At 55.3% G+C, this 13321-nt stretch overlaps 1 protein-coding gene across 1 annotated transcript in view; it reads right to left on the minus strand.

Moving 5' to 3' along the window:
* Positions 1-958: 958 nt before the first annotated feature.
* Positions 959-13321, minus strand: part of SCN5A (sodium voltage-gated channel alpha subunit 5) — a 77880-nt gene continuing 65517 nt past the window's right edge. The window contains exons 22-27 of the mRNA XM_037030611.1: positions 11373-11654; positions 8795-8848; positions 8041-8178; positions 7308-7412; positions 5933-6203; positions 959-4424 (exon numbers count right to left, since the gene is read on the minus strand). Coding sequence (XP_036886506.1) covers positions 3184-4424; positions 5933-6203; positions 7308-7412; positions 8041-8178; positions 8795-8848; positions 11373-11654 — 2091 coding nt within the window. The 3' untranslated portion in view covers positions 959-3183. The remainder of the gene's footprint in view (positions 4425-5932; positions 6204-7307; positions 7413-8040; positions 8179-8794; positions 8849-11372; positions 11655-13321) is intronic.

Below are 13321 nucleotides of genomic sequence, written 5' to 3' on the forward strand. Positions count from 1 at the left end.
CCAGGCGTGGGACCAGGGGCGAGGTGAGGGAAAGCCTGTGGCTGAAGGGGGCGCTGGTAGGGTACCTGCCCCTGCTGGCTCAAGGTTGAGACAGATGAGCTCAGGGCTGGTAGCTCTGGAGTCACCCTGAGTAGGCCCCCTGCTGTGCTGGCCTGGGGCTCCGTGGCCAGGCTGGGCCTCCAAGTACAGAGTGTAGACTGTTCTTTAAAGCTGGGGGTGAGAGGGTGTTTCTGCTCTTTTCTCAGAAGAGGGCCCAGGGCCTCAAGAGCTTGATCATTCAGTCCGACACTGGAAAATGTGCCCCTCTAAAAAAGCCTGAGGGGAACCCTGGAGGCGGTGGCGCCACAGTGGCCTGGGGAAGAGAGGGTCTCCAGGAGGGGCCACTATGCACAAGGAGGCACTGCTGCCTGGCCGGAGCTTTAGGTGGGGGCTGGGGCAGCAGAGAGACAATGGGCTGCGGAGTGAGGGGGAGGGGAAGGGGGAGGATGTCAATGACATGTCCATAGGTCCAAGCCTGGCTTGACACACAGGTGCCACCACCTGGCTGTTCTCCAAGGCAGCTGCCCCTTCCTTCATCCCCCTTTCCAAACCTTTCCCCCCGTGTGAGCCCCAAATCGTGGTCCTCCCCCTCGGCTATGCCCGAGACTGGTCCTGGAAGGCGCAGCCTGGGGTGTCCTCTGGCGGGGGTCGACTGCTCTGCACACACCAGACCATTACCTGCCACCTTCCTGGGAAGACAATGGGGAGTCCTGCGTGGGATCTGACCCGGCTGTCACGCAACACCACCACTGCTGTCCAGGTTTGCCCAGGATGAGGCCCCCTCGCTGGCTCCTTGGGCCTTGTCAGACACTGGCACAAGAACAGAGCCCAGGGCAGATCACATAAGCCATTTATTGGTTTGTTTTAAAAATATGTATCTTATTTATACATGATGTTTGGTGAGAAGTGCTCGATTAGTTCAGACAACAGCTGGCACTGAATGCTTGCCCCTCCCTCCTTTTTCCTCCACTCTTTTCCCCTCCTGCTGGTCATTGTGCAGTCCTAGAAAAAAAAAATGAGAACCACCCTAAAAGCTAAGGAGTCGGGTCCAGCCAGTCCCTGCCCTCGACCATGCTGTCCACTGTCCGCAGCCACTGGCGCTGTGAGCAGCCAGCCCCGGCCCCGTCTCAGGGCTCTGGGCTGTCCACACAATGCCAGTCTCCTTCCGGCCAGCTGGGCTGGCATCCCGGCCACCTCCCAGGTCGCATTCCTGTCCGTGCAGCGTGCTGAGTGCAGGGACAGCGCACTCCTCTCCAAGCCTTGAGGGCACAGCACAGACATCTACAAAAATAAGATTTCCACTCGGAAAAGCGTCACAGGGACAGTGAAAACCACGCCCCACACTGGACTCAAAGGGAATACGGGGGAGAAGAGAAATCTCGTGGGTGCGGTGGGTGGGGGCTGGGGGAGCCACCACAGGAACTCGAGGTGACAGGAAGAAATGTAATACTTTACTCACTGGCAATGCCACCAGCACGGCCAGGAGCTCAGGACATCCAGCCCTCGGGCAGCTCGGCGAGGTAGGTGAGGAACAGCCGGTTTCCGGCTGCCTGGGCTGCCCAGGAGGTGAGGTTGGGTGACCTGGAGGAAGGCAGCCTTGCTGGGGAGCTGGAATCGGGCAGCCGAGCTCCAGCCTGCTCTGGCTCCAGCGGCCAACACTGTCACTCTCAGGGTGACAGTTCTCTACATTAAAAGATTTGCATATGCTAAATAGGATTGTCAGCAGCTGAAGAGGCCCCTGGGGGAACTGTACTAGAAAAAGTGGTTTTCCCTGAAAAGGCCTTCTCCCAAGACCTGTGGGACAGCCTGGACCCTCCTCCAGGGGGTCCTGGGTGCAGTGTCACCAGGACCCACAGCTGAGCCTGAGGGGCAGGTGCAAGGCCACACTACTCCCTTCCCAAGGGGTCCCATGGTCCATTCCCCTCCCAGGGCACGAGAACAGAGCCTGACCATTCCGAGGCCCCTTCCCTGCACAGGACCCCAGCTGTCCGCCCCACTCCCATGCCGCTGCATCTGGAGAGGAGCCGGGGACCATGCAGGACTCCCCTGGCCCCCACGGTTAGAGCAGAGAGGTCCGGCAATGACAACGAGGTCCCTTCTTCAGATGGGCAGAGGGCTGTCGAGCTTCTTAGCCCCTACCCCATGGTGCTCAGCCTTCTCTTCCTGGCCGTGGGCAGGCTCTGCCAGGTTCGGCAGCAAGAACAAGCTGGGTGTCAGGCCGTGAGCAGCCTGGCTCCCTCAGGCCCTTCAGTTTTAAGTTAATACTCATTTATAGGGACCAAGCTCTCCTGGGAAGAGAAGGCAACTTCAGTGCCTCAGACCAGCCCTGGGACCCTGGCAACTCCCTTGGAGGCCTTTTAATTTTGTAGAACTGACCCCACTAGGGCCTGCCTAAAAAACACAGGGGGAAAACAGGAACTTGGGGACAACAGGAACTTGGAGGCCAGAGGGAGCCCCTGCTGACAAGACTCCCACCCATGGGGACTGGGACAGGGTGGCTGCCTGACACTCGTCAGGGGGGGCCCATGCTGGCCTGTGTGTGAGCGTGTGCACACGTGTGCATGAGAAAAGGGGTTCAACCCTGCTGGCACCTCAGCCCAAGTGGCAGGGGAGCCCCCTTCTGCCCCTGGGCATTGAAGGCCTGTGGGAGCCACACCGATTCCACTTCTGCTCGGAGAACAGAGTCGCAGCCACTGCACAGCCAGTCTGGTTCAGAGTTCAGGAGGGGCAGCATGCGTTGCTGCCAATGTCCACGGAAAAAACGTTAGTTTTTTTGCTCAAGTAAAAAAATATCAAATATAATAAATTTATGAAAGCCCATTCACAACATATACAGTCTCGGTTTTATATTTTGCCGCAACAGCTGGGGTGAGTTGCTTCTCAGAGGCCCAGCGTGTTGCCTGGCCAGACATGGCCACTGGTATGTGTGGGGCCTCCAGGGACAGGGCGCCCCTAGTGGTCGGCTCAGCCAACTGCTCCTGGCCATCAACATGGGTGCCACGGAACTCTGCCTCTTCCATCCATGGGGCTGAGGCTCCTCTCTCATCCCTGAGGCCCAAAGCAAGGAAGGCCCAGCGGACGCTGGTTTGTGGCTGCACTTGGGTTTGCCTCGAGGCAACAGGCTGCCTTTTGGTGTGTCCTGGCTCACACGATGGACTCTCGGTCCCTGTCTGGGGACGGGGAGAAGTCTGCGAGATCCTCGCTGCGGCTGTAGTCAGACACCCGCACCTGGAGGGTATCGCTGGTGGCCCTGGTGACGCTATCATAGGAAGGTGGGAAGGATGTCGAGGAGATGGAGGAGCTGGATGGCGGGCCAAGGCGCCGGGAGAAGTTCTCATTCATCTTGCAGGCGATGAGGCCCTCTTTCTCAGGGGCGTCCTCTTCGGAGAGGCCACTGCTGCCTCCCTGCTGGCGGAAGAGGAAGGAGGCGTGCTTCACGGAGCGCTGCAGCAGGTGCCTCCGGAAGGCCCGCTGGATGATGGTGGCCGACACCTCCTCGTGCTTGCGCCGCAGCGTGGTGGTGATGGGCTCGTAGGAGATCTTGGATGGGTTGGCTGCCATGAACTTCTCCTCCATCTGGATCTTCAGGGCGTCCATCTCTCCAGACTCGCCCAGGACCCTCTTGGTGAAGGCGAAGAGGATGTCCATGCAGTGGATGCGGTCCCCGCTCACCATGGGCAGGTCCATATTGATGAGGCTTATCTGGTTGGGCTTGGCGATTCGGAGTGGCTCAGACAGGGCATCGGCGAAGTCAGACAAGGCCGAGTACTCAATGAACTGGGTGGCCTCGGGGTCGAACTTCTCCCAGATCTCATAGAACATGTCGAAGTCGTCCTCGCTCAGGGGCTCGGTGCTCTCCTCTGTGGCCACGCTGAAGTTCTCCAGGATGATGGCGATGTACATGTTGACCACGATGAGGAAGGAGATGATGATGTAGGTGGTGAAGAAGAGGATGCCCACGGCTGGGCTCCCACAGTTCCCCCGGGAGCCATTGCTGTTGGGCAGATTGGGGTCACAGTAGGGGGGGCCCGTGTTGAGGATGGGGCTGAGGAGACCGTCCCAGCCAGCCGACGTGGTGATCTGGAAGAGGCACAGCATGCTGTTGGCGAAGGTCTGGAAGTTGAACATATCGTCGATGCCAGCTTCCCACTTGACATAAGCGAAGTTGGCCATGCCGAAGATGGAGTAGATGAACATGACGAGGAAGAGCAGCAGCCCGATGTTGAAGAGGGCAGGCAGGGACATCATGAGGGCAAAGAGCAGCGTGCGGATCCCCTTGGCCCCGCGGATCAGCCTGAGGACCCGGCCGATTCGGGCCAGGCGGATGACTCGGAAGAGTGTTGGGGAGAAGAAGTACTTCTGGATGATGTCCGAGAGCACGGTGCCTGTGGGAAACAGCAGACATTGTGGCAACCTGGGGCACCTCTATCTTCCCTCCAGCCCAGCGTTGCTGGGTGGGGTCTCTGAACAGCAAGGAGCCAGGACGAAGGGGCCCTTCCAGGAGAATTGGTTTAACTGCAGAGCCCTGTTCTCCTCACCTCTCTGAATCTCCATTTCTGCACTTGATCCAGAAAATGAAGACCCACGTCCTTTGCAAAGCGCCCCTGAGAACACTTCGTGATAGAACTGTACTAAGTCCATCTTCTAGATCAGGGGCTCTGAGGCCTGAAGGGACTTGGCCAGCATTTTAGTGGCCTAGCTTGGACCAGAACTCAGGCCTCTTACCTCCGTGCTACACAAAGTATGGTCTGAGGACCAGCAGCTTCCACATCTCCTGGGCACTCATCAGAGATACAGAACCTCAGCTCCGCCCCAGACCCGCTGCATTTTCACAAGCCCAGATGATCCACATGCATACTAAGTGCATGAAGCACTGGACTGCAAGTCAGCGCTCTCTTGTGCACCATGCTGTGCTGTGTTGGTGCCACGCCAGCTGCACCTCAGCCTCCGAGAGGGTTTCTACCACCCGCTCAACTCTGCTAGCTTCCAGGGCTTACCCGCCCCTTGGTCTCTGTTGACTACTCTGGGTTGGGATTGTTAAGGAACACAGATATAACTCACAGGAGAAAGAGAGAAATAAGCTTGCCTCGTATTGGCTCAAGTGATCTTTCCAGACTCCTCATAGAATCATAATGTCACTGGCTGACATGTGTCCAGTGTTTACCGTCCATCGGGCACTGAGCTGAACACGTCATATCATTCATTAAGCCCTTCCCGTCACTCTAGGATGTAAGCTGATACCATCCTCCTCATTTTCCATAAGAGGAAACTGAGAGGTGAGGTAACTCACTCAAGTGGCCACCTAGTCAGTGAGAAGCTGGGATTCAACTCAGACACTCTGGCTCCATATTGACCTGTCAATCCCTGTGGATTGTGCTTCTCTGGGGTAGCCAAGCACTGGGACGGCTAAGCACTGTGACCAGTAGGTGTTCTGAGGTACATGCTGCACCTCCCGAAGCCTCCGAGACCGTCCCTCAACAGCTCCATTCCTGCTGTGGCTGCGCTGCACAGTCCAGTCCCAGTAGGCACACTCTGACCCTCGACCCTGCCGGGACCTCCCTGGCATCTACTGCTGCTACTCCCAGTTTCTAGCCACCTGCCTGTAACTGCAGCTGCACCTGCATTTCCCTCTGAGTTCACCAAAGGCTGCACATGGCAGAAAGATGAAAAGTCAGTTACTCCAAGGCAGAGTTCCCTGAGGGCAGGGTCAAGAGTCTGAGCGTGTGTGTGTGCGTGTGTGTGTGTGTGTGTGTGAGATGGGGGAGAGGGGGAGGAATGCAGAGAGAAGAGAATAAAGGAGCCTCAGAATACTTGTCATTAAGTGCAGACCATGAGCTGAAGGAAAGCCCTGGCCTGGGGGATGCGTCTCTGTCCAGACAACTGGTATACCCACCCACGATGGAGAGGATGACAACCACGAAGTCGAAGATGTTCCAGCTGTTGGTGAAGTAGTAGTGCCTCAGGGCAGCCATTTTGATGATACACTCGCCCGTGAAGATGGCTACGAAGAGTAGGTTGATCTTGGCCAAGATGTTGACCTTTTCAAGGCTCTGGTCATCTGTCTCCACCATCATGGTCACCATATTTAGTAAGATGAGAAACATGATGATGACGTCAAAGGCCTGCTTGGTCACAATGTCAAATATGAAGCCCTGGTACTTGTTCTGAAAGAAGGGGCAAAGGATGGGTTCAGCAGGGTCCTGGGCAGGCCAGCATGCCCCCTGCTGCTGCCTCTCGTCCCAGATCGCCCACCTGCTTAGGCTACAGTCTGGTGAGGCCAAAACCCCACCGGACCGTCGAGGGAGAGGAAGAAGTCAGGAGCTCTGAAATGGCCTGGCCCTCCTGATGAAGCACTACCTGGGCTCAGGGCTCAGGGCTCAGGGCTCAGGGCTCAGGGCTCAGGGCCCAGGCCCAAGGCTCCCTCTTCCCTTAGGCCTTCTCTGATGCATCTTCAGGAGGACATTTTTCCCCCTCTGAGTTTATTTAGCACAGTGTTCACTGTGCTTCTCTTTTTGTGCCCACCATCTGAAGGTTCAAGGTCAAATTTAAAGTTCAGCCCTAGTAATTGTATTTTCCCTTAGGTTAATACATTTCTTCCACTCTTTTTAAGGAATTGACTTTATTTATTCTACTAGCTATATTTGTATGTATCTTCCCCAGATTATTTTGGGGAAGAGAGAAGATTATAAATAAGTGAAAACACACACGCACACACACAGCTAACCTAGAATAGAGTAGTGAACAAAAAGGAATCAGATGAAACTGATGAATTTGATCAAAAACACTGGGGCTGCCACTTACTAGCTAGTGATTTAGGTTATGCCACCTAATTACTTTGATTACTGGCCCCCACCCTGCTCCAACATACACGTGCTCTTTCGGAAAATGGCTTGATCGAGCAAGGGAGTCAGCCTGGAAGAGGACCCAGCAGCCCTCCTGGTCCCATGCACCAGGGGCCTCTGCCATTCAGGGGGTTTCACAGATGAGACAATGACTAGGGGTGGGGTATGCAAAGCTAACTCAGAGGCAGAAGGGTTTCTGTGGGATGGGGTGACCCCTGGTTGCCACAGCCTTTCCATGGCTTCCTTACTATCTCTGTGCAACTGAGGTCTCTGTGTATGGTCCGATGCCTGAGGGTCCCCCTCCTTCCCTGGACTGGCTGAGGGTCCCAGGTTGCACTGAAAGACTGTGAAGAGGCTGTGGGGGCTTCCTAGGTTCCCACGCCAGCAAGTTCTCCCCACTGTTGCTGATTTGGGAGCTGGGCTTACCAGGGGCCGGGGGATGGGCTTCTGGGGCTTCTTGGAGCCCAGCTTCTTCATGGCATTGTAGTATTTCTTCTGTTCCTCCGTCATGAAGATGTCCTGGCCCCCTAAGTGCAGAGATAGGCACCAGACTCATTTTGGGGTTCTCAGAGGCTCCAGCAGGTATGGCATAGGGGTCTTGCCTCATTAATGAGGGTGCCAGGGCCGGCCTCCTCCCCACTCCCTCTCCCAGTAAAGTGTGTCCCTATCCTGCACCGCAGATTCCTCCCCAAACCTGCTTTCCCTGGGTCCCTCGATTCACCTCAAGCTCATCCTGGCTTTGTGACCTGCCAATCATGTCCCTACTCCCACCTTCTCCCCTGCCCAATGCAGCCAGGCTGAAGGCTCTCTCTGCCCACTTGGTTACACCTGCAAACAAGTCATGGTGCCTCTGATGGGGCTCCAGGAAGACCTTGGCCTCTGCATAGGCTCCACCTGTTGTCCCTGGTTATGGGCCAGGAGAAGAGTCCCCACCCTCACCTAGCTTCTCCCAGGAGCCTCATGGCTCAGGTAGACTAGGACAGATGGGGGCTCCTTGTTACACTCTTGGAGGTCTAGGCATGTTCCATCATGGATGCCCCCATCTCCCACCCCACTCCATCCTGCAGGAGACCACCCTCAGCAGAAAGCAAATGGGGCCGGGAGCCAGAACACTCCGCCCCCAGCCCTGCCACCCCGGGGGAGCAGGAGCACTACGTATCTTTTTCTTCTGTTGGTTGAAGTTGTCAATGATGACACCAATGAACAGGTTCAAGGTGAAGAAAGACCCGAAGATGATGAACACGACAAAGTAGATGTACATGTAGAGGTTGTGTTCCCATTGGGGCTGCTCTTCATACTACAGGGGAGAAGTCAGACAGGGGGCTCAGACAGGGAGGCTGTGGGCTGCCTGGGGGTGTCCGTTCTCTGGGGGAGAGGGGGTGTCCAGAGGAAGGTCACCGGCACAGGTGTGATACAGAGCAGGGCCAGGGCTGGGTGGGTGGGGAGTGGAGTTGAGAAGTGGATGGTGGCAGGTGAGGACAGCAGGCATGCTGGGCTCAGGCCTGGCACCGTGTCCCCACACGGCTTCTGTCCCCGGGCCATCGGGAGGCTTGAGATGACGGGGTGTCTCTTAGTTTTCTGTGAACTGTCAGTGTGAAGGGGTGGGGTACAAGGACAAAGAAGCTTGATTTGCATCTCTGCTGCTCCTACCCCATTCTCCTGGGGTTAAGACTTTAAGCTTCAAGTGAACTACGGTGAATTCAATTGCAAAGATACTTGAGAATCTGGGGACTCCTTGGGAGACCACTGCCTTGGGGCCAGGCCTGGGCATTCCAGAGGCTCAACTGCAGGTGACACAAGAGATCTGGTCCTTAAGGGGGCGGGCATGGGGCTTTCAGATGTGGACTTGATTCCCCAGTGGCCAAGCAGCCCAGAGCCTTAAGTGCCTGACTGGGTACGAGAGGCCAACCTACCCCCCTGGAGTCCACAGCTGCATACATAATGTCCATCCAGCCTTTAAATGTTGCCTGAAAGGAAGAGACAAGAGTAAGAAAATCACTGAACTCTGCATGGATTGAGCCACCAGGGGTCCTGTCTGGACAGGTAAGGCTGGGAAGTAGCCTCCGGGAGAAGCTAGCAGCCCACCCGACCCCTATACAGCAGGGTCCAAATGGCTAGGTGGTCAGGCAAGGGCCTTCTTGTTCAGGGCTGAGGGTGGAGGGGAAGCCAGCCAAGCAGACACCCGAAGGCCATGCTTGGGGGAATAAGCTTCTTGACTGATGTTGGCCAAGAGATGGATGAGGCCTGAAGGAGGCTGGCCTTTCAGATCTATGTGCATTTCAGATTCTAAAACAACACAGAGTCCCATGGTAGGTGTCAGGGACAGAGACCTGGGGCTTGGGCTCTCCACTCTGACCGGGACCCCTTTGTCCTGCACCTCAGAGAACCTGGGAGCTTCCACCCCATGGCTTTTGAAAGCAAGTCCCTAAAGAATTCCAACCTTCCCTCACACTTAAGGGTGTGTGGGTAAGGGGTGAACCATGAGTTTGCAGAAGGAAAAGCTCCGATTGTTGGGTTTGCCAATTTCCCTGCGTGAACCCTTCCCACCATGGCTGATTTCATGTGGCCAGCGTGCTGCTACAGAGCACAGGGGTGGGAAGGTCCACACGGGAGCCTAGCATCACAGGATTTCTCTGCACAGATATAATAGATGTAATAACCTCAAGAGCACAGATGATCCTAGAGGGCAATGGCGAGTTTTCATTTCATTTTAACATTCTTAGTTAATTATGATTTTATAAAATGTAATTTTTAATAATAGCTTGTAAAATATCTGAAAACGTAACCATCAGCTCTTGTGAACCCACACGTGCTGGCTCCAGCATGCGCCGCCCCCAGCACGCGATGTGGCAACGAGACAGTGTGGCCTGCCATGGAGAGTCAGAAAGAGCCCGAGAGACAGGCTGGGCGGTGAGACCAACTGCCCGGTGAGCCTCCCTTGTGTCCTTGGCAAAATTCAATCTCGCCCTGAGCCTCCCTCCTTTCACGGTACAAGTGTGTCCACACCAATGCTGCACCCCTGGCCGCAGGACTCCCTTAAGTGTGAGGGAAGGTTGGAATTCTTTGGGGACTTGCTTTCAAAAGCCATGGGGCGGAAGCTACCAGGTTCTCTGAGGTGCAGGACAAAGGGGACCCGCTCAGAGCAGAGAGCCCAACACTAGAGAGTTTTTTTGAGGCTGGGAGGACAGATGGGGAAACTGAGGTGGCTCTGCAGATGGCAAGTGATTTCAGCCCTTTATGCCACGAGGCTCTCCCCTGTGCAGAGAGACCTGGAAATGCTTTGGGAACCGCTGAGGACCACCCAAGATTATCAAATGCCTGTGGCTAAATTCTTTCCAGCCCCCATGTTGTTCTGTCTGGAACACTGGGCAGTCCTCAGGCCATGAAAGGGACCTTTCCTTCCAAGCTCTGACATTCGAAGGGACAGTCACAGGGATCAGAGGACCTCTGGGTTTGGGCCTGACCCTGTTCTCCATGAGGTATTTCAGGAGCCTTTGGAGAAAGCTACTACTGGGATTTAAGGGGTGCGTGGAGGTATGAGCGGACGTGCACTAAGTTTTCGGGTGGGCGTACTGCTGAGTTTACCTCCGCTGTGGGGACTGCTGGAAACAGGTGTCTGGGTTAGAGTGGGACAGCGAGTGAGCGAGCCGCGGCTTCATGAGTTACGGTTCTATCTGCGTTTCTGCTGTTCGGGCTGTTCGCAGGTCAATTTTACGGCACGTGTTACAGTTGCTGAAACCACGGTCCTCACAAATCAATGACAACTTTGGGAAGACTGGGTAGGGCTGTGTGTGTTTGAACATCAGGGATGAAAGGAAATCTATTCTTTTAAACAACACAGAGGAGAGCACTACTTTTTGTAACAGAGAGATGGCCAGAGCCACAATTTTGCTAATAGTTCAGCCCCTGGGTCTCTCTGGTCTTTCATTTTTCGAAAAAAGATTTTATTTATTTTTAGGGAGAGGGGCAAGGGAGGGAGAAGGAAAGGGAGAGAAACATCGATGTGTGAGAGATATATCAATTGGTTGCCTCTCACACAACCCCAACTGGAGACCCCGTGCCTGCAACCCAGGCATGTGCCCTGACTGGGAATCGAACCAGCGACCTGTCAGTTCACAGGCTGGCACTCAATCCACTGAGCCACACCAGCCAGGGCTATGGTCTTTCATTTTTAAGCTGTGCCATCACCCTGCCAAACTGACTGCATGGGGAGTTGAACTTGACTGCTGGCTGGGAAGGTAGTTCTGCCTCAGGGCCCAACCCCCATGCCACGGATCTTGGAGAAAGGGGCATCTGCTCCAGAAAGGCCAATCTAGGGACTCCTCAAGGAGCCAAGAAGTCTCTGGAGAACCTTGAACTCCCTTGGGCAACATGGCCCTACCACCAGGATTCAGAGTGGCCTCACTGGCCCCCTCCTGCCCACACCATGGAGCAGGCGCTATTACTAGAGAATCAGGGAGCGGAAGGAGGCCCCTCCTCTCTGTGACTTACCACCTGCAGAAGGGCCAGGTACCCAGCCCCCACGTTGTCAAAGTTGACCTTCACCTTGGTCCAGTACAACTCGCCGGTCATGTTGAAAGACTCACAGTCACTCTTGTTGTTCACGATGGTGTAGTTTAAAGGCAGGTCCCCTTCTGTCTGGTTGATGCACCTCCCAAACTTCCCCGCGAAGAGGTTCACGCCCATGATGCTGAAGATGAGCCAGAAGATGAGGCACACAAGCAGCACGTTCATGATGGACGGGATGGCGCCCACCAGGGCGTTGACCACCACCTTGAGTGGACAGAGAAGACTCAGCTCCTGGGGGTGCCCAGAAAATATGCCCTTTCCAAGACCTGTCAACCCCCAACCTACTGAACTCCCTGGCCACAGGTCCCTGTGGGGGAGGGGTGCAGAACACTTTCTGTCCCCCAGGAAAGGCAACCTAGAGCTGGAAGCCCTGGTGGGGACTGAGGGGAGTGAGAAAGAACACACACACCTTTCCCTTCACACCCCAGAGTCTGCTGTGACTCCAGATCATCTGCCTTCCCTTGGCCCTGCCTGAATCCATGACCTTGAAACTTAATGTTCGACAGGGTAATTGACTACGCCAGAGACAGATGGGAAAGGGCCTCTGGAGACGTATTATCTGAGCCAAGCTTCGGGGTTTATTTTGGGGTTGCCGGACCTCTGTGCAATGTGTGGGGAGGGTATCTGACAGTCCTCCGCTGCTGCTGGGGGAGCAGGGCTGGGAGGGTGGGGGTGGGGGTGCCCCCTGCACCTCTGCCCTCCGTGGGGAGTAGCTCTCTGACCCCATGGAGCCACGGCCTCACACTGTTCCTCTAAGCTCACAGCACCCAGGAGAGGCTTCCCAGGCAAAGGCATATGGTCGCCCCTCCATGAACCAAGTCCCCAGCTGTCTGCGAGCTAGAAACACATTGGCCACAGATTGGAGGTGAAGCAGGTGCAGGGCTGTGTAATGGGTATGGGGCCCGGGTGGGTCATGCTGACATATGCAAAACAGAGGGGGTCCTCAGCTCCCTGGCAGGCACGATGATCCCAGGAACAGGGTGGGAAACTCAGCTCTCAAGTGTGCCCTTGGCTGGTTCGGTGGCTGATAGCAACCAGCATCTCCCCCGTGTCCCTCTGGAATCAAATGTCCTTGCTCCCAAAGAGACTTTCCACTAAGGCCGGATTATTCACTTGGGGTTAGTTTCCACTGGGAGTGAGTGCTTTGTGTCTCCATACATGGGGGTGGGGTGGGGGATTAGTTCAAAACCATCAACCGAATGGGGGCTACAGGAGGGTGCCCGCCAGACAGCGGAAGCACACGGACGTGCCACGGAAGCCACAGCGATTTACAAACCGTGCACATTTGTAAACAAAGATGCATAGGGCTCTGTACACTNTGCCCTTGGCTGGTTCGGTGGCTGATAGCAACCAGCATCTCCCCCGTGTCCCTCTGGAATCAAATGTCCTTGCTCCCAAAGAGACTTTCCACTAAGGCCGGATTATTCACTTGGGGTTAGTTTCCACTGGGAGTGAGTGCTTTGTGTCTCCATACATGGGGGTGGGGTGGGGGATTAGTTCAAAACCATCAACCGAATGGGGGCTACAGGAGGGTGCCCGCCAGACAGCGGAAGCACACGGACGTGCCACGAAAGCCACAGCGATTTACAAACCGTGCACATTTGTAAACAAAAACAGTGGGGACACACTAGCACACACACACTGTTTGCACTCTTGCCATGTATTGTGTAACGTGTTTCCTCGGTGAGCTTTTCACGTTTGCTTTATGGGAACACTTTTTTCTTTTGTAAAACCTGGTGACTCCAAAGATGCATAGGGCTCTGTACACTTAGAAAATAGTGCAAAAGAGTAAACTCTTAGGCAAACGCAAACTGGTATCCAGCGGTGGGGATGCAGTTTGCTCCTTCCTGCTTCACTCTCTGTCACAGCCC

The sequence above is a fragment of the Sturnira hondurensis genome, unplaced genomic scaffold, assembly GCF_014824575.4.
Source record: "Sturnira hondurensis isolate 20B ecotype Veracruz unplaced genomic scaffold, ASM1482457v3 Scaffold0020787, whole genome shotgun sequence".
NCBI lineage: Eukaryota > Metazoa > Chordata > Mammalia > Chiroptera > Phyllostomidae > Sturnira > Sturnira hondurensis.